The 22632-nt window shown below is 39.1% G+C and overlaps 2 protein-coding genes across 3 annotated transcripts in view; one reads left to right on the plus strand and one right to left on the minus strand.

Moving 5' to 3' along the window:
- Positions 1-16908, plus strand: part of BORCS7 (BLOC-1 related complex subunit 7) — a 39687-nt gene extending 22779 nt beyond the window's left edge. The window contains 3 exon segments of the mRNA XM_071663500.1: positions 6909-7095; positions 11750-11872; positions 16782-16908. Of these exon segments, the coding sequence (XP_071519601.1) occupies positions 6922-7095; positions 11750-11872; positions 16782-16802 (318 nt within the window). The 5' untranslated portion in view covers positions 6909-6921 and the 3' untranslated portion in view covers positions 16803-16908.
- Positions 11879-22632, minus strand: part of Exo84 (exocyst 84) — a 135404-nt gene continuing 124650 nt past the window's right edge. The window contains exons 15-16 of one of the 2 annotated variants that reach the window (XR_011712981.1): positions 15850-15977; positions 11879-15700 (exon numbers count right to left, since the gene is read on the minus strand). Coding sequence is in view for 1 of the 2 variants with exons in the window: in XM_071663423.1 (XP_071519524.1) it covers positions 15922-15977 (56 nt within the window). In the remaining variant the exon portion in view is untranslated. Of the gene's footprint in view, positions 15701-15789; positions 15978-22632 lie in introns of those variants that run through there. The other variant, XM_071663423.1, reaches the window with a different exon arrangement.

Below are 22632 nucleotides of genomic sequence, written 5' to 3' on the forward strand. Positions count from 1 at the left end.
GAGGGGGCCAGGTGAGGATATTCCAAAAAAGGCCCAGTCCTCTGTTCTTAACGCTACCTCGCTAACGTGGGAAGTGGCAAATAGTTTAAAAGAAAAAGATATATATATATATATGTGTATATATATATATATATATATATATATATATATATATATATATATATATATATATATATATATATGTACGTGTAGGAAGAGAGGAGAGTGATTGGTTCTCAGTGAATGTAGGTTTGCGGCAGGGGTGTGTGATGTCTCCATGGTTGTTTAATTTGTTTATGGATGGGGTTGTTAGGGAGGTGAATGCAAGAGTTTTGGAAAGAGGGGCAAGTATGAAGTCTGTTGTGGATGAGAGAGCTTGGGAAGTGAGTCAGTTGTTGTTCGCTGATGATACAGCGCTGGTGGCTGATTCATGTGAGAAACTGCAGAAGCTGGTGACTGACTTTGGTAAAGTGTGTGAAAGAAGAAAGTTAAGAGTAAATGTGAATAAGAGCAAGGTTATTAGGTACAGTAGGGTTGAGGGTCAAGTCAATTGGGAGGTAAGTTTGAATGGAGAAAAACTGGAGGAAGTAAAGTGTTTTAGATATCTGGGAGTGGATCTGGCAGCGGATGGAACCATGGAAGCGGAAGTGGATCATAGGGTGGGAGAGGGGGCAAAAGTTCTGGGAGCATTGAAAAATGTGTGGGAGTCGAGGACGTTATCTCAGAAAGCAAAAATGGGTATGTTTGAAGGAATAGTGGTTCCAACAATGTTATATGGTTGCGAGGCGTGGGCTATAGATATACTTGTGCAGAAAAGGGTGGATGTGCTGGAAATGAGATGTTTGAGGACAATATGTGGTGTGAGGTGGTTTGATCGAGTAAGTAATGAAAGGGTAAGAGAGATGTGTGGTAATAAAAAGAGTGTGGTTGAGAGAGCAGAAAAGGGTGTTTTGAAATGGTTTGGTCACATGGAGAGAATGAGTGAGGAAAGATTGACAAAGAGGATATATGTGTCAGAGGTGGAGGGAACGAGAAGTGGGAGACCAAATTGGAGGTGGAAGGATGGAGTGAAAAAGATTTTGAGTGATCGGGGCCTGAACATGCAGGAGGGTGAAAGGCATGCAAGGAATAGAGTGAATTGGAACGATGTGGTATACCAGGGTCGATGTGCTGTTAGTGGATTGAACCAGGGCATGTTAAGCGTCTGGGGTAAACCATGGAAAGTTTTGTGGGGCCTGGATGTGGAAAGGGAGCTGTGGTTTCAGTGCATTATACATGACAGCTAGAGACTGAGTGTGAACGAATGTGGCCTTTGTTGTCTTTTCCTAGCGCTACCTTGCGCACATGTGGGGGAGGGGGTTTTCTTTTCATGTGTGGCGGGGTGATGACGGGAATGAATAAGGGCAGACAGTATGAATTATGTACATGTGTATATATGTATATGTTTGTGTGTGTATATATATGTATACGTTGAGATGTATAGGTATGTATATGTGCGTGTGTACATGTGTATGGGGGTGGGTTGGGAAATTCTTTCGTCTGTTTTCTTGTGCTACCTCGCTAACGCTGGAGACAGCGACAAAGCAAAATAAAAAAAATATATATATATATACTTCATTTACATTTATCTATATTCATATTTATATATATATATATATATATATATATATATATATATATATATATATATATATATATATATATATATATATATATACATGATCATATTCATACTTGCTCACCTTCACCCATTTTTGGCACCACCCTGCCTCACAGGATACAGTATCACCATCCACTGCATCAGGAAACAGAGGAAGAAAGGACACATCCACTTACACTCATTCTCTAGCTGTCATGTATAATGCACTGAAACATCAGCTCCCTATCCACATCCAGGACACACAGACTTTTCCATGGTTTACACTGGACATTTCTTTTGCCCTGTTTCAATCCATTGACAGCACTTCGATCCCAGTATACCACATTGTTTAGTTCACTCTCTTCCGTGCATGCACGTCACCCTCCTGCTCAAAATGATTTTCACTCCATCCTTCCACCTCCAAGTTGGTCTCCCACTTCTTGTTCCCTCCACTTCTGACACATATATCCCCCTTGTCAACCTTTCTTTACTCATTCTCTCCATATGTCCAAACCATTTCAACACACCCTTCTCTGCTCTCTCAGCCACACTCTTTTTATTACTATACATCTCTCTTACTCTTTCATTACGTACTTGATACAGCCACCTGACACCACATTGTTCACAAACATTTTATTTCTAATGCATTCACCCTCCTCCACGCAACCACATAATATTGTTGGAACCACTATTCCTTCAAACATACCCATTTTTGCTCTTCAAGATAATATTCTCTCTTCCCACTCATTCTTCATTGCTCCCAGAACCTTCACCCACTTCCCTACCATATGACACACTTCCATGGTTCCATTCGCTAACAAGTCCACTTCCAGATATCTAAAATACTTCACTTCCTCCAGTTATTCTCCATTCAAACTTACATCTCAACTAACTTGCCCCTCAACCCTACTGAACCTAATAACCTTGCTTTTATTTATATTTACTCTCAAATTTCTCCCTTCACACTTTCCAAACTCAGTCCCAACTTCTGCAGCTTCTCACTCGAATCAGCCACCAGAGCTGTATCATCGATAAACAACAAGTGACTCGCTTCCCTGGCCCTCTCATCTCCAACAGACTTGCCCTTCTCTCCAAAACTCTTGCTTTTACCTCTCTAACCACCTCATCCATAAACAAATTAAACACCCATGGTAACACCATGCACCCCTGTTGCAGACCACTCTTCACTTTCTTCCCTTTCTGCTTGTATACATGCCTTACATCCTTGATAAAAACTTTTCAATGCTTCTAGCAGCTTACCTTCCACAAAGCATCTCTATCAACCCTATCATATGCCTTTTCCTGATCCATAAATGCTGCATACAAATCCATCTGAATTTCTATGTATTTCTCACACATTCTTCAAAGCAAACACTTGATCCACACCTCCTGTACCACTTCTGAAACCACACTGCTCTTCCCCAATCTGATGCTCTGTACATGCCTTCACCCTCTCAATCAGTACCCTCCCATACAATTTCCCATGAATACTCAACAAACTTATGCCTCTTTAGTTTGAACACTCACCTTTATCTCCTTTGCCTTTGTACAGTGGCACTATAAATGCATTCTGCCAATCTTGTGGCTCTTCACCATGATCCATATATACATTGAATATCCTTACCAACCAATCAACAACACAGTCATCCCCTTTCTTCATAAATTCAACTACTACACCATCAAAACCTGCTGTCTTGCTGGATTTCATCTTTCACATCTCTTACCCAGACCATTATCCCTGACCTTCTCAATTTGTACACCAAACCGACCAAAACACCCTTCATCTGCCACTCTACCATCAAAACATTCAACTGACCTTCAAAATACTCACTTCATCTCCTTCTCACTTCATCACCACCTGCTATCACTTCCCCACTGCCCCCTTCACCGATGTTGACATTTGTTCTCTTGTCTTTCGCATGTTATTTACCTCCTTCCAAAACATCTTTTTATTCTCCCTAAAGTTTAATGATACTCTCACCCCAACTCTCAGGACTTTGGGGTCAGTTGTTTAGTGCCTGTCAGGTTATTTCAGTGTTTGTGTGTTTTGTAAGTCTGATATATGTTGGGGATGGGGAACATGTAAATAGAAGTTGCTGAAATGTAAGACAGGGGAAAGCTACATATTAGGGGTCTGGTGCTGTTGCAAAGATGTAGAAATGGCCTCATTTGCTCACATCCACACTCTAGCTGTTTTGTATAGTTCATCAAACCCACAGTTTCATATCTACAGCCAGGACCCACCGACCTTTTCATGATTTTCCTGATGGCTTCATATTTCCTGGTTCAATATGTTGACAGCATATCAGTCCCTATATAGAACATCAGTCCAATTCACTCTATCTCCCAATGCATTCAGATCCTCTTTTTCTCCATCTTTTTACCTCCAATTTGTTTTCCAAGTTTCACCCTTCTCCTTGTCCCTGTCATTTCTGAAACATATACCCCCTCTTTGGCAACCACTCCTCACTTATTCTCTCCATATGTTCAAAACACACCAGCACATGCTTTTTAGCTCTCTCAACCATACTCTTCTTATTACTATCCTATTATTTCTTGCTCAGCTAACCCTTCCAACACCATGTATTGTCCTCAAAACATAGAACTTCCAACACAGTTTACCTTTTCTGTACTTTCTCACCTAGTGCTCATGTCTCACATCCATACAACACTTTTGGGACTACTATTCCATCAAACTTGCCCATCTTTGTCCTTGCCGACAATGACCTCTCCTTTCACACTCTTCTCAATGTACCCTGGAACTTAGCCCCTTCATCCAGCCTGTCGCTTACTTCAGCTTCCATTGTTCCATCAGTAGCCATGTTCACTACCAGGTATCTTAAATATCCTACTTCTTCCAGGTTCTCTTTATTTGAAGTTACACTCCAACTAACATGTCTCTTTCTATTGGTAAACTTGATAACCTTACATTTATTCACATCTCTTTTAAGTTTCTCCTTCCACACACCCTCCCAAACTCAGACACCTGCTTTTGCAGTTCCTCGCTTGAATTTTCCAGAAATGCAATGCCATCACCAAACAATAACTGACACACACACTTAACAGACTACAGACATGCTGCTTTCTCAAAGGCTCTTCCATTCATCTCCCTCGCCACGCCACTTGTAAACAAATTTTAAAGCCATGGTGACATTACACATCCCTGATGCAGACCCATTCACCTGGAACCAGTCTACATCTCTTCCTATTTGCACACATGCCTTACTCTTATCATAAAAACTCTTCACACTTCAAATAGTTTTCCATCCATCCCATATATTCATAACACCATCTGTCTTCACAACTTTTGATATATACCTCCCACACCATATATTCATAACACCTTCCACAGAGCATCTCTATCACCCCATCATACGTTTTCTTCAGATTGATAAATGCCACATATAAGTGTTTCTGATTTTTTTAAGTATCTTTTGCACACATTTTTTAAAGCAAACATCTGATTCTCATATCCTTTACTTCTTCATAAGTCACATTCTTTGCCCCCAATCTGAAGCTCTTTGCATGTCACCATCCTCTCAGTCATCACTCATCCATACATCTTATCAGGTACACCCAAACATATACCTCAATAATTTGAACATTCACTTTTGTCCTTTTCTTTACACAGTGGCACTATACATGCATTCTCATTTGTCGGGCAACTCACCATGAGACATACACTTAATGAAAATCACACATATATACATAATGTGTGTCCTTTTTTTAAACCAGGTATTCCCAGTCACCAGTCCTTTTTCAGCACTCAGCTTCATAGACTGTTCACCATTTTCATTCACAACACTGGGTAACCCATGTTCCCTAACTATGCTCTCAACTGCCACATTACTTAATTTTGCATTCATATCACACATACACTAACACTTGATCCCTTGAATCAAAACTGCAGATGCACTTACTTAGCTCCTCCCAAAGCATATGACCCTCTTTCTTAGTCCATTCATTTCCTGGTGCATAAGCACACATCTCTTGAAATCAACTTTCAATTTTACTCATATCAGTCTAGGCCTTACTTTCTTACACTCTTTCACACATTCCCACAACTTCTTTATCTCCTGCCTGCACAGTAACTCCAGACTTTACACTTCAGACACTCTCAAACCATTCACCCCTCTTCCCCTTTATCTTTGTTTCACTTAGAGCTAGAACATCCATGTTCCTTTCCTTAAACATATCACCATTTTCTCCCTCTTCCTTCTTATTATAGTTACATCCACATAAGACACCCTAACTGAGTCTTTAAAGAGGATGAGCACTCAGTGCTTGGCTCATTTTCCTGTTCCATCTTTTAGAAATTGAAATTCAAGGAGGGGAGGGTTTTCAGTCCTCCACTCTTTCCCTCTTTAGTCACCTGTGATATGAAGACCCCTCTATCCTTTGTGGGCTCCTTTAGAGTGAGGAGTTCTTTGATGAGACTGTACTTCCAATAATATAGCCTCACCAAAGGTATATTTTCACTTAGGGTGTAACCTCATGCAGGCATAGTATACCCTTTATTGACTATTAAGCATTATCTTATTATTATTTTAAATGGGCAGCAAAGACTTTCATGCATTCCAACACTGCTTTGTTTATAAAAGTTCTGAGAAAACTTATCTGGATTTTTTCAGAGTTTTTGCTATAATGAGGTACATCCAACAAATAAACCATCTTTATGGTTTGGTTTAATGGATGTCAAAATGAACACTAGAACTCTAGTTATCTCGGTAGTGTTGTTAAACATGATGGCAAGACACATTTCTTGATTAATATTGTGGCTGTTCTCTATGGTAATTACTCTCAAAACAAAAAAATTATTGAGATGCATTATAACTTTTTCAAAAACAGTAAACTGTATTTTACATTGTATACTTTGTTTTAATGCTGTTGAGAAGTATACATAAAGAAAGCAGGGCAACCATTGTGAGGCAAGGCTCCATAGCATGTCAAAATCCTTCGTCCATCATGTTATATCATCTAACACAACTGTGTTTTTGTTGGATCTACATACATTTATGGGGAAAAGTTAGATGGAAAAATAACTAGTATAGCTTGGGGTTTCATGGTGGAATATTGAGATTGGATTTGTACTGTCTTTCTACTTTTAGTGAAGCTGTGATAATTAGAGAACAATAAAATATGAAATCAGTAAATTTATCCCAGTTTATGAATTATTTCAAAACAATGTAATGACTACTGAGTAACCATGATTGTAGTAATGTTAGATCAGCCATACACAATGATTCCTGATTCCTTTTATGGAAGCACTATTGTCCTTTTGGTTACACAGGTTCTAAGCTGTCATGGCATCTGCGTCTAGTACCAGCGCTAAGAACCTATTTGTGGACTCAAAAAATCGTGTGGCTGAACGTGTGCAAGTGAATGTTAACAACATGGGCTCCATCTGCAGACAGGTTAATCGGGGATCACAGTCGGCTGATATGCTCACTCATTCTGCCAGGAATATGGCTTTGCAGGTTAGATTTGGATATGATCGGATATATTTCCACACAGGCACCATCATTTTATGTATGGAAAAAAATTAAGTGTAAAGAGTACACTTGAGACTGTTAATGGTCTTCAAAGTTGATTGTGCATCTGTTTATGTTTTTTAGTTTCATATGTATATATGATTTGTTGGTTTGTATATAGTTACTGTGTTGAAATATGAACACTGACAGTCTTGAGCATAGCCTTGAGCTGTCCCTGGTAGTTACTGTGCTAAACCATTTGTTGAGCCCAAACACTTAGCTATCATTCCTAACTAGTCATGCAAGCTAGTGCTATTAATCCCAACTCTGGACTCCCAAAGGACATCTGCCCACAATGCCAAAACCCATCACTAGAAAACACTACTCATGACAAAACACACACACACATACGCACACAGTAATGACTCGACATGTATTGAACAACCTCCCTTTCTGCCCATTCCTAAACCACTCCTTGTGTGCTTTTTGGTTGCCACCCATTAGTGTAACATTACTCTTGATTTGTCACATCACAAGCAGGACTGTTGTGCCAAATTTTAAGGTGCAGGGGCTTTAAGATGTATTGGCCATATATTTCTTTATCTATTATTACATTGTATTTCTGTGTATTTGTTATTTGAGTTCCAAAAATGAGCAACAAGTGAAGTATTCACATTTTATCAAGACAAACAAAGGCATAACAGTAACAGCTTGTACTCACAGTTACCTTTTATATGTAAAGAAAAACTCAACCACTATTTTCAACAGAACAACTCTTTTAGGTGAAAAATATCAGTGGTGGTAGACATTTCTTATGAACGATGTAATGTTTGGAATCATTATTCTTTAGCATAAATAGAAATTCATTAAGTACGTTTACTTATTTGATTTAGGCCTAGTGAAAAGTAAATTATAGGAAAGTTTACTTCCTATGATAACAATAATACATTCCTGCCATATGGTGACATCACAGTTAGGTGGTGAAACACAATTCTTGATCTCAGTAAATCGGGATGTAATCACCTATTCTAATTGCCTTTTTATTCAATATGGGGAAAGAGTTATACATCCATAAGGCCCCATCATCTGAACTTTGTATGCCATCAAGGAGGCCCTTAAAACTTAATAACCTGTTAGTATTCACTGCCTGTTTGATTAGTTTATGCCAAATATCTACCACTCAGACACTAAACCAGGATCTCTTAACATTCTTTCTAAGTAACTTTATGCCAAGCTTTGTTATGGCTTCTGCTTACTCCTGTGGCACATCTCATAAAGAACTGTTTACTGTAAATGTTGAATGGCTGATTAAAAATCTTGAAGGCTCCTGTTAGATCACCCTTCTCTCTCCTTACTTCCATGATGGGCAGCTTTGTAGCCCTCAGCCTGTCATTGCAACTAAAGATGATGTCAGGTAGAGATGGTGTATCATCCCTCCTAGTTCTTGTATGCTTAGTGATGGTAAGTTTTCTAATAGAACTTTGAGGAATTCGTATCTTTATGAGAATCCAAAATTAAAGTTTTCTCTTTGTATTTGTAACTGAAACCCCCATTATTGAGACATAATCTTTTTTGGAGGGAGCGTCTTGCTGTTTCCTTTGCCATCCGTATTGTTCCTTCATTTTTCACAATTTTCATCATGTTTCACAATGTTCTTCATTATTATAAAACAATTACGTCATTATTTGCATTGAATATTTCAACACCTTACCTGCAATCATCAGAAACCCCATGGGATGCACATTAGAGAAGTTTAAGAGCACCTTAAACAAGTACCTACAAAGTGTTCGACACCTGCCAGGGTGTAGGGGCAATGTGGGCCTGCAGGCTGTGGCTTCCAATAGTTTGGTCAACCAATGAGTCAACCCAGCAGCCTTTGCCCAGCCTGGGCTGTGTGGGTAGAAGACCCGTAAAGACTTCACCATGTGCAATCGTGCTATTTTGATGCAAATCTCCTGTACAGATTTTTACCATATGACAGGGGATTTATCTATTAATATATAAATGTTAAAACAATCACAGTCATGTACAGTGAAAAGAGAGAGAAAAGTTATAACTTGTGAGCCATGCATCTCCATCCACTTTCCACTGGGTTCACTTTTGGATAGGTAGGGTTTAGACACCCAGAATCCAATAATGGATAGCATGGGGAAACAATGAATGATTTTTCTGGCTTTATGATAAAGCTGTTCTTATTGGCTAGGTGCAGCTAACAATGTGTCCAGATGGTAATACTTTGTTTAAGGAGAGTGAAAGTTGATTTTTATAGGATACTAAAGAAACTTCAGTTAATAGTGATTAGCTGAAACAAAGTTAAGAGATAAAACCATGTTTTTATTTGAGATGGCTGGCCATTTCTTACCTCTAAAAGGAGAATGTGTAAGCTCTTACTGCCATGAAAATTCCAAACACTTCTTGAGTTTAGTAATTAACGACCATTTTAATTTTAGGTTGAGACTCTTAACTTTCTCTTAGAATACAGATTCTGTAGCACCTTCACTGTACAATACCACACATGACCTTTTCTCAGTCTCATGGTCCCTGCAGGTACCACTTTCTGCAAATAAATGCACACATTAAATAATCTAATTCTCAGGAACCTACCTACCTTGAAACCTCCTGATCTAATCCAATTCAACCTCCTTGCCACCTTTCATCTTACACAATACTATCACCACCACTGCTCTTTTCATCAAACCATTTGCCATGACTTCCTAATTTTGCATACCTTTTCTACCCACACACCCTACATCTGCCTCCTTATCATCAAACACATTGAACAATCCTCCTAAATACTCCAACTTCACCTCACCTTGTTTCTGCCCATTACCACTTACCCATTTTTCTTGTTTTTCTCACTCTATGAAACTCCTTTCAAAACTCCCATTTCCTCTCTTTTTCAACCCCTGCACCTTCCTCTTGACCTCCAGTTGCTTTCTTTTGTATATTTTCCAATCATTTGCACTCCTTCCTTGCAAGTAATTCCCATACCCCTCTGTTTTCTCTTTCACTAGCAACTTTGTCATCCCACCTCTCACTACCCTTTCTCACCTGTGCACCTCCCACCATTCACATGTCACTTTCTTCTCTTGCACATGTAGACAGTGCTTCCTTTACCCCTTTGATGCTGGCTTATCTTATCCATGCTCACAGACTGCATAAATAAAAGTTGGTCGATTTTTTTTGTTAATGAAAGAGCATATTTCAAGGATCTCATAAAGTATAGTCTCACTTCTGTACTATACTTAGTGAAATATTCCTTGTAGTACTTCGTGATTGTGATCATTATTTACAAAATTCAGGCCACTGCAGTGGTTTTCATGAGCTGCAATAATAGTGTTGCTCACAGTTACACTGCACTTAGTATTTGACTTTGCTTATGGCAACTTGTATATTTAGTATGCATATATATATATTTTCTAATTTTGCTTACATCCCTACTGTATGTGGTATGAGTGAAGGCTGCAGCATCATGAAGTGTGGGATGGTGGTGGAGGATGTGGCATTGTTGCAAGCAAAGTTAGAGTGGTGGGAGTCTGCAGTTGATATATCTCTCTCAAATGAGCTCTCAAATAATCCTCGTAGGAAGCTGCCTGTATCAAAACATCCTCTTTACCATTATCAGGCTTTTCAGATTTAACCTGGGAATGCATGTTTTTAAAAACACTGCATGAGAAAGGTTAATACATGCTCCACAAGTACCAGAGGGTTGAATACCTCCCATTCCTTACCCACTCCCTTAGCATCATTTGCTTTAACATTTTGCCATTCTACATTCAAGCTCTTCTTTTATCTCTTCAATACAAGACTTTTCCAAGTTCATTCACTTTCACTACCCTCCTTTTATGCTCATATCATTTTCTCTTTTCCCTTAAACCCATATAATTTTCTCTTTTCCCTAAAACTTCTAAACACCTTTACCCTTGTCTCCACCAAGTAATGATCAGACATCCCACCATCTGCCCCTCTCAGCACTTTCACATTCAAGAGCCTTTCCTTTGCACACTTGTGTATTAGTATATAATCCAGTAATTCCCATTTTCCCTTACCCCTACTTACCTATGTATACTTATGTATGCCCCTCTTCATAAACCAGGCATGCACAATCACCATTTCTGTTTCAATGCAACTCCACTAGCTGTTTACCATTTTCATTAACAGTACAAGTTCCCCCCATTTACACTCTCTACTGACACACTTACTCTGCACCTCCCAAAACACTCACCTCTTTTCTTTGGTCTTATCAGTTCCAGGTGCATAAGCTAAAAGTCACCCACCTCTCCATGTCCACTTTCATTTTTATCCACATCAGTTTTGGGCTCACTTCTATAAATTTGAAAAATCTGAACATGCAATTTCCATGAATTTATTTTTTTTTTCATTTTTCATATTTCAAACTATTTTTGGTGTAGGCATTGATTTTTTTCTTCTAGTTAGACCATTAGACCATATGTAGGAGAGTGTATGTTAAAGTCAGTAGACATAATCTGGGAACTTATCTATAGGATGAAAGATGTTTAACCAAATAAGGAATGGTTTAAAACTTACTGGGTTGCACAGTGTCATTGAGTATAATACCAGTCTGAAGTTTAGTATAAACTACATGTTGAGTAGTTTACTGCATCTTGTGGGCTATATCTTCTAACTTATTCATCCACAGGAGCATGCTATAAGGAATTCAGAGGAAAATCTTCAGAAGCTGTCTTTGATTTTGACTCATCTTTGATACCAACAAGAATCAATTCAGCGATCTGTGAATGCCCTTGAAAATGTGAAGGAACAGGTGAGGTTGTACAGTACATTGTACATTTTATTTCTTTGCATATTGCACTGTATGAAATAGGTGAAGTTGTTCAGAATATTGTAAATTTTATGTTTTTGCACAATGTGAAAGACTGTTACAAATACTGGGACTGAATCTGTTGACATACAGATTTTGCGGATGATATAGAATTGCTTCTCCATGACAGTATATTTATGTCGATCTGTCCATCAATTGCCCTTACTCTGTTTCCAGATGAAGTACATTTTTTTATTATTGTTTTAAACTTAATCGCTGTTTCCCGCAGCAAGTAAATACAGCTTCTAAACTCGCTCACATTTTTTGCTCATGACGTGTGTTAAAATGAAACATGAACTTCCTTTCATATAAAAGTGCATTTTACTTGTCAACTTCACACTCTTCTAAGATGGTTTATAATGTGAGACCAATGTTCTTATTTTTACTACCACCGTACAATGAATGCTTCCATTGCATCTAATAGCTAGTCTCTGTAACATGATCTGATATCTCCTAAGCCCAATTCAGTTCTCTCACTATTTTCTGTTCATCACTTTAGCAATCTAACTCTGCTGTTTGTACCTTCACTTTCTCTCCTGTATATCTTCTTGATCAACTAGTCATCTCTAATGTGCTCTGCTTGACCACATCATCCCAGAAGACCTTCATCTATACACTTATCTAATGATTTCTTCACATTGCTTACCGTTTTCACAATTTCATCTTCATTTTATATATCCTCATAATTCCAACTAATATGTGCTCTTGCTCTTATTTTTTACTTATCTTGACCCATACATACTTTGTTTTCACATCCAAGCATCAGCATTGTGACAAATACTTCTTCATTTAAGCCTCTAGCAGACCCATACATACTTTGTTTTCACATCCATGCATCAGCATTGTGACAAATACTTCTTCATTTAAGCCTCTAGCACATCCTTTGATTGAATTTTACCCATTCATGAGGGCTTTGGTTTTTTATTTCTTGCATGAATCTTCTTGTAACTTAAGCTCTCCTTGTACCATCCCTACTATACTTTATTTCCAAACAGTTAAACTCATCCTTAGCTTTAAGATCTCTGTGCAATCGATCTTACACTCTAATCTTCTATCTCTTCCAAAAATGAATAACATCGTATAATTATGTGCATTCACTTGAATTATTCTCCTTATATATATATTAGCAAATGGAATCACCATTCTACCCAAGTCTTTCCCTGATTTAACTTACAAGAGAGCATCATTTACATGGAACAACTGTGGCAACTTCCATTCTCTTGATTATCACATTACAATCACCCTTAACTCACTTTTTTCTTGCACAATGTCCAATCCATAAAAAAGTTGAATAATTGTGGCACTATCACACCCTAATGTTTACTTCACGCCTCTTTCTCAAGCCATGATTTACTGCCACAAATTACATTATAAAAGCTTTTATCAGCAATCAGAAGTCTTCCATGGACACCAGTTCCCAGAGAGCTTTTCTAATCTTTTATATATCTTTTCCAAATTCTCAAAATGCTGCATGCATTTATTTTTCTCTGCAGCTTCCCAACTCCTTGCCTAAGTACAAATACCTTGTTTATACACCTTCTACCCTTCTTAAACCTACTTTTATTTTTCAACAACAATAGGTTCGCTAATTAACATGATCAGTCACAATCCTACTATACACCTCACCAGCTGTGCTAAGGAGACTTATTCATCTACAATCCTTACATTTACTTTTACAACATAGTGGGACAGTACTGCCTTTTTCTGGTCATGAGGCTCCCGCACCACTTTCCCATGCTTCCCCACACACTTTTTCCAGATTCACTTTATCCCATTTTCACTTCCACTCTTCACCAGATACTCAGACTGACTAAGTTTCCCAAATATATATTTCTTTCTCTTTGTTTGCACCTGTGTTTCCTCATCTTTTCCATTTCTGTTGAAAAACTGGAACTTTTCCTTCCTCTTAGAATGTTGCATCGGTACACCCCAACCCTGAGGAGGGTGACCGTTCAAACCCTTGGAACTGTTGCTCTTTTGCTGTGACATCTACCATTTCCAAAGTCTTTGAATCCCTACTCAACTCCAATATCCTTGGGCATCTTTAATCACACAGTCTTCTCTCTGATCAATAGAATGGCTTCGGTAAGGTGAGGTCCGCTGGTGGTATTCTATCTTAATAATGTCTGGTCATCATCATCTCCAAGATTTTAGGGAATACTATGTAGTTGCCCTTGACACATCCAAAACTTTTGACAAGGTATGTTATCACTAAGCTCCCTTACTTTGGCTTCCCTCCCTCATATTTAGCTTCCTCACATGCCAATCTATCTCCATGGTTGTTGAAGGATCAGCCTTCTCCTTTTCTGCATCAATAGCAGTGTCCCCCAAGATTCTGACCTATCCCCTATACTTTTTCTCTTTTTTTTTATCAACTATTTCCTCTCTGCCACAAATAACCAAATGCACTCATATGCTGATAACAGTGCATTCTTCCACATCCTTTATTTCTGCTCTTCTCCTTTCACTCAATCTGCATCTTGTCTTAACGTGATTTCCTTAATAAACTCAGACTTGGACAGGATATCTCAGTTAGGTAGACAAAATCTGGTTTTGTTTAATGCCTCCAAGAGCCTGTTTTTACCCATTTGTCTTTTGAAAATTCCTCCCAGCTTTCCTCTCTCCTTTGATGGTTCTGTAATTTCACATCTTAAATCTGTGAACATGTTTGGTATTAATGTAACATCCACTCTTTCGTGGAAACCCTACATTATGGAAATAGCTGAGTCTGTCTCTTAAGAAACTGAAAGCCTATTTAGTTGTCGAAATTTCTTCTGAGCAGTTGCTCTGTTTATACAAAGGATTGATCCATCCTTGTATGAAGTAATGCTCTCACAAATGGGGTGGTTCTAGCTCTTTATCTTTACTTGACAAAGTAGAGGCAAAAAGTGGTCCAACTTATGAACTCCCAGGCTTACTTCAAGACTTGACCCCATTTGCTTTATGCTGCAATGTTGGTTCATTTTCCCTCTTCTATAGATACTACTTTGGTTTTTGTTCCTTAGAACTGGCTGCATCGTATGATTACTATATGGTCATCGACAACACACTGGTGGGCTCTTTTGACAAGTGTCTCTTTCCCTACACCTCAAACTTTTGGAACTCTCTACCCTCTCATGTCTTTCCCAATAACTCTGACCTGGCACATTTTGAAAGACAGGTTTTTCACTTCCTCTAAAGTTCATAAATGCTTTCCGTTGTGTCTTCCTTTCTATCTCTCTATCTCTAATGCCTGTTCTTTTCTTGATCTTCCTTAAGGGGGTGGCCACTGCAATAGTCTCCATAACTAGTGAACTCCATTGCTGCTTCTTAGCCTTCAGTGCTTCAACCTTAACAGGCCTCTGGCAGAGGGCAAGTCTAGCACAGTGTTTGCAGAGGCTTTCACCTATTGTTCCTAATGACTACTTCTACCAACTGTTTCTACCAAATGCTTCTACCATTTTGCCAAAAGGCAGGGCTCACTATAAGAAAATTTAGAGTTATGAAAAATGAGCTGTGTGAGTTAAGTGTTGTCAAGTGTTATGTGTGACAAGGAGAGATTCTGTTTGTGGACAGATTGCCAGTGATCCACATGTGGGTGAGGCAGGAAGAAATTACAGCTTCCTGGGTCAGAAGGGTGCAGCTTGACAACCATTGAAGTGATGGTTCACCACACAGCCATCACTAACTCTCCCAGTACCCAGGCAGTTAGTGCTGGTAGTATACCTTCCTGGTTGTTGGCTGCGTACCAACTACTACCTGGAGCTTTGTACTTGACTGGAGCCTCCAACCCTTAAAAAAAGAAAAAGAATTCAAGCCAGACCTAGCATGTTTGTCTTGGAAATTCATACTTTTTTACAGTTTAGAATATGTGATATTCTTCTCTCTAGACCATGAGGGCACAGTAGAGATACCAACATTGCTAGTGGATGAGGCATTACCTTGCAGCGCTAGCTTCCTGGGATCATCCTTGTCACAGACATCCGAGACCCCTCACTCTCAGAGTCAGAAGCCTACAACTCCGCTTTACTCTGTTTGTAGCAGGTGTCTTCTCGATACTCATAATGTACTGGAAAGAGAGAAAAAACTCAAAATGCCTAAACAAAAGTTTAAAAGGATGCATAAGCCTGCCATCTAAAATGACATCACTTTGTCTCCTGTCTTTATGAACTAATGGTAAAAATGCAGAGAGAGAGAGAGAGAGAGAGAGATTCTGTTGATGTCCGATAACCTCTAGAGAGTACACCACTGGCTTTGGTAGACAGAATTATGTACTAGATTCTGGATGCCACTACAAGATTCACAGAAACTTGTTCATGAGATAAGGGTAGACATTTTCAAACTGGCACAGAGTTTTTGATGGTTGCACTCATGGGGAATGAAGTTCAGAGCAAAAGATTTGAACTGTTGCACTTAAAGGGTTAATGATATGTAATATATGCATACTTACAAAACGAATGATACTGTATGCAAAATAATATTCTAGATTAATGATGTCTCCTGTTTGTAGCACAATGAGTAGCTAGAGTAATACTATCATTACAATTGTTGTTATACATATATTGCACCTTCATGATGTGTAGGACAGGTTGTAATGTAAGGGTCATTGGTGGTCAAATAATTTTCTGGGTAAAGATTGAGCAGTGTTTTCAGTAACTTAATATTTTGTATTAAATGATAAAACTGAATATTTTTTTAACAGACCCAGTAGTAACGACCCTTCTAAATTTCCACAGCTGGGCCCTTTAAGGGTTAAATTCTATGACCATACAATTACTACCAAATGATTCTTGAAAAGAATGGTTTTTTTATTCTGAACACATCTCATTATTCATGGTAGTGATTGAAATTACAAATATATTTTCTCCAACAGGTGAGAGACATGCAGCGTTAAAGTGGGATATAAAGTCATCTTTCCATTTGTGATCATCTTTAAGAAACTAGAAGACTTCATTTTATCTTTATCTACAGTAATTGGTGATAAAGGGCAAATTTTCTTCTTCAAAAATTTCAAGGGAAAACAACAAACATGAAAATTACTATTGAATTTAGAGGTGGTGCTGAGCTGTTGGTCAATAATGTGCCTCAGCATTCAGTTGAACTAGAAGGTTCAAAGTGGACTATGGGTAAACTCCTGGAGTGGATTAAAAACAACCTCCTACAGGATAGGCCTGAATTATTTCTTCAGGGTGATTCTGTTCGGCCTGGAATCCTTGTTTTGATTAATGATGCAGACTGGGAACTGCATGGTCAGTTGGACTATTTGATAGAGGAGAATGATAATATTCTTTTCATTTCCACTCTTCATGGTGGATGAGATATTTGTAATACAGATTAAACTATATATTTACTTACTTGACTGGATTTTGTGAAACTGATTGTTTTCATAAGTAGTGGACATAACTTTTACTTAATTTTAAGTAGTAATCTGCAAGGGGAAGTTTAAAAGGAAGCATGTTTATTTTCTATCATTCTCTCTTTGATTATTTATTTCTTGGACGGAATTCACATTTCAGCACTAAAATTTTTCAAACTCTACTTTCTTAGATATTATTGCAATAAATGAGTCCTGGCTAGGATGATTATTGTATGAAATTCTGGTTGTGAGTTCTTAATAAAACCCTTTTGTATTAAAGTAGATCATTTTTATTCCAATTACAAGCTTTATTTAAAATTCTAATGTGGTGAAATTTCATTACATTTGTTTAATAAAGTGTAAATTATGAGGGCATTCATAAACCACTTGAACTAAATAAAGGTCTAAAAAAAAGTACATAATAAAGAGCTTGTTTTGGATAAGGGATCCATGATATCCAATAATGTGGGGGATAGTGAAGTATGAATCAAATAATTCATAATAAAGTCAGTAGTTCATGGCTGATGAAATAAGATGAAATTTCTTCTTGAAGAAGGGAAAAAATTAAAAGTGGTATATATATATATATATATATATATATATATATATATATATATATATATATATATATATATATATATTTTTTTTTTTTTTTTTTTATACTTTGTCGCTGTCTCCTGCGTTTGCGAGGTAGCGCAAGGAAACAGACGAAAGAAATGGCCCAACCCCCCCATACACACTTATATACATACATCCACACACGCAAATATAGATACCTACACAGCTTTCCATGGTTTACACCAGACGCTTCACATGCCTTGATTCAATCCACTGACAGCACGTCAACCCCGGTATACCACATCGCTCCAATTCACTCTATTCCCCGCCCTCATTTCACCCTCCTGCATGTTCAGGCCCCGATCACACAAAATCTTTTTCACTCCATCTTTCCACCTCCAATTTGGTCTCCCTCTTCTCCTTGCCCCCTCCACCTCCGACACATATATCCTCTTGGTCAATCTTTCCTCACTCATCCTCTCCATGTGCCCAAACCACTTCAAAACACCCTCTTCTGCTCTCTCAACCACGCTCTTTTTATTTCCACACATCTCTCTTACCCTTACGTTACTCACTCGATCAAACCACCTCACACCACACATTGTCCTCAAACATCTCATTTCCAGCACATCCATCCTCCTGCGCACAACTCTATCCATAGCCCACGCCTCGCAACCATACAACATTGTTGGAACCACTATTCCTTCAAACATACCCATTTTTGCTTTCCGAGATAATGTTCTCGACTTCCACACATTCTTCAAGGCCCCCAGAATTTTCGCCCCCTCCCCCACCCTATGATCCACTTCCGCTTCCATGGTTCCATCCGCTGCCAGATCCACTCCCAGATATCTAAAACACTTCACTTCCTCCAGTTTTTCTCCGTTCAAACTCACCTCCCAATTGACTTGACCCTCCACCCTACTGTACCTAATAACCTTGCTCTTATTCACATTTACTCTTAACTTTCTTCTTCCACACACTTTACCAAACTCAGTCACCAGCTTCTACAGTTTCTCACATGAATCAGCCACCAGCGCTGTATCATCAGCGAACAACAACTGACTCACTTCCCAAGCTCTCTCATCCCCAACAGACTTCATACTTGCCCCTCTTTCCAAAACTCTTGCATTTACCTCCCTAACAACCCCATCCATAAACAAATTAAACAACCATGGAGACATCACACACCCCTGCCGCAAACCTACATTCACTGAGAACCAATCACTTTCCTCTCTTCCTACACGTACACATGCCTTACATCCTCGATACAAACTTTTCACTGCTTCTAACAACTTGCCTCCCACACCATATATTCTTAAAACCTTCCACAGAGCATCTCTATCAACTCTATCATATGCATTGTCCAGATCCATAAATGCTACATACAAATCCATTTGTTTTTCTAAGTATTTCTCACATACATTCTTCAAAGCAAACACCTGATCCACACATCCTCTACCACTTCTGAAACCACACTGCTCTTCCCCAATCTGATGCTCTGTACATGCCTTCACCCTCTCAATCAATACCCTCCCATATAATTTACCAGGAATACTCAACAAACTTATACCTCTGTAATTTGAGCACTCACTCTTATCCCCTTTGCCTTTGTACAATGGCACTATGCAAGCATTCCGCCAATCCTCAGGCACCTCACCATGAATCATACATACATTAAATAACCTTACCAACCAGTCAACAATACAGTCACCCCCTTTTTTAATAAATTCCACTGCAATACCATCCAAACCTGCTGCCTTGCCGGCTTTCATCTTCCATAAAGCTTTTACTACCTCTTCTCTATTTACCAAATCATTTTCCCTAACCCTCTCACTTTGCACACCACCTCGACCAAAACACCCTATATCTGCCACTCTATCATCAAACACATTCAACAAACCTTCAAAATACTCACTCCATCTCCTTCTCACATCACCAATACTTGTTATCACCTCCCCATTAGCCCCCTGCACTGAAGTTCCCATTTGCTCCCTTGTCTGACGCACTTTATTTACCTCCTTCCATAACATATTTTCATTCTCCCTAAAATTTAATGATACATATATACATATTTATTTATTTATTTATTTTGCTTTGTCGCTGTCTCGCACGTTAGCGCAAGGAAACAGACGAAAGAATGGCCCAAACCCACCCACATACACATGTATATACATAAACGTCAACACAGGCAAATACACATACCTATACATCTCTTTTCTTTCTTTTAAACTATTCGCCATTTCCCGCGTTAGCGAGGTAGCATTAAGAACAGAGGACTGGGCCTTTGAGGGAATACCCTCACCTGGCCCAATTCTCTGTTCCTTCTTTTGGAAAATTAAAAAAAAAATGAGAGGGGAGGATTTCCAGCCCCCCGCTCCCTCCCCTTTTAGTCGCCTTCTACGACACGCAGGGAATACGTGGGAAGTATTCTTAATCCCCTATCCCCTATCAACGCATACATATATATATATACACACACAAACATATACATATATACACATGTACATAATTCATAGTCTGCCTTTATTCATTCCCTTCGCCACCCCGCCACACATGAAATAACAACCCCCTCCCCCCTCGTGTGCATGAGGTAGTGCTAGGAAAAGACAACAAAGGCCACATTCGTTCACACTCAGTCTCTAGCTGTCATGTAATTATGCACTGAAACCACAGCTCCCTTTCCACATCCAGGCCTCACAGAACTTTCCATGGTTTACCCCAGACGCTTCACATGCCCTGGTTCAATCCATTGACAGCACGTCAACCCCTGGTATACCACATCGTTCCAATTCACTCTATTCCTTGCACGCCTTTCACCCTCCTCCTTGTTCAGGCCCCGATCACTCAAAATCTTTTTCACTCCATCTTTCCACCTCCAGTTTGGTCTCCCACTTCTCCTCGTTCCCTCCCCCTCTGACACATATATCCTCTTGATCAATCTTTCCTCACTCATTCTCTCCATGTGACCAAACCATTTCAAAACACCCTCTTGTGCTCTCTCAACCACACTCTTTTATTACGACACATCTCTCTTACCCTATTATTACTTACTCGATCAAACCACCTCACACCACATGTTGTCCTCAAACATCTCATTTCCAGCACACCCACCCTCCTCCGCACAACTCTATCCATAGCCCATGCCTCCAACCACAAACATTGTTGGAACCACTATTCCTTCAAACATACCCATTTTTGCTTTCCGAGATAATGTTCTTGACTTCCACACATTCTTCAACGCTCTTAAAACTTTCGCCCCCTCCCCCACCCTATGGTTCACTTCCGCTTCCATGGTTCCATCCGCTGCCAAATCCACTCCCAGATATCTAAAACACTTCACTTCCTCCAGTTTTTCTCCATTCAAACTTACCTCCCAATTGACTTGACCCTCAACCCTACTGTACCTAATAACCTTGCTCTTATTCACATTTACTCTCAGATTTCTTCTTTCACACACTTTACCAAACTCAGTCACCAGCTTCTGCAGTTTCTCACCTGAATCAGCCACCAGTGCTGTATCATCAACAAACAACAACTAATTCACTTCCCAGGCACTCTCATCCACAACAGACTGCATACTTGCCCCTCTTTCCAAAACTCTTGCATTCACCTCCCTAACAACCCGACCCATAAACAAATTAAAAACCCATAAAGACATCACACACCCCTGTTGCAAACCTACATTCACTGAGAACCAATCACTTTCCTGTCTTCCTATACGTACACATGCTTTACATCCTCGATAAAAACTTTTCACTGCTTCTAACAACTTGCCCCCACACCATATATTCTTAATACCTTCCACAGAGCATCTCTATCAACTCTATCATATGCCTTCTCCAGATCCATTAATGCTACATACGAATCCATTTGCTTTTCTAAGTATTTCTCACATACATTCTTCAAAGCAAACACCTGATCCACACATCCTCTACCACTTCTGAAACCACACTGCTCTTCCCCAATCTGATGCTCTGTACATGCCTTCACCCTCTCAATACCACATTGTTCCAATTCACTCTATTCCTTGCATGCCTTTCACCTTCCTGTATGTTCAGGCCCCGATCGCTCAAAATCTTTTTCTTTCCGTCCTTCCACCTCCAATTTGGTCTCCCACTTCTAGTTCCCTCCACCTCTGACACATATATCCTCTTTGTCAATCTTTCCTCGCTCATTCTCTCCATGTGACCAAACCATTTCAATACACCCTCTTCTGCTCTCTCAACCATACTCATTTTATTACCACACATCTCTCTTACCCTTTCATTACTTATTCAATCAAACCATCTCACACCACATACTGTCCTTAAATATTTCATTTCTAACACATCCACTTTCCTCTACACAGTGACAGCATGTTGACCTCAGTATACCACATCGTTCCAATTCACTCAATTCCTTGCATACCTCTCACTCTCCTGTATGTTCAAGCCTTGATCGCTCAAAATCTTTTTCACTCCATCCTTCCACCAGTTTTGGTCTCCTGCTTCTCCTTGTTCCCTCCACCTCTGACACATATATCCTCTTTGTCAATCTTTCATTTTCTCCATATGTCCAAACTATTTCAACACACCCTCTTCTGCTCTCTCAACCACACTTTTTGTTTGCTTACATCTCTCTTACCCTTTCATTACTTACTTGATCGAACCACCTCACAGCACATATTGCTCTCAAACATTTCACTTCCAACACATCCACCCTCCTCTGTACAACCCTATCTATAGCCCATGCCTTGCATCCATATAACATCATTGGAACTACAATTCCTTCAAACATACCCATTTTTGCTCTGTGAGATAACGTTCTC

Source organism: Panulirus ornatus, chromosome 1 (genome assembly GCF_036320965.1).
Source record: "Panulirus ornatus isolate Po-2019 chromosome 1, ASM3632096v1, whole genome shotgun sequence".
Lineage (NCBI taxonomy): Eukaryota > Metazoa > Arthropoda > Malacostraca > Decapoda > Palinuridae > Panulirus > Panulirus ornatus.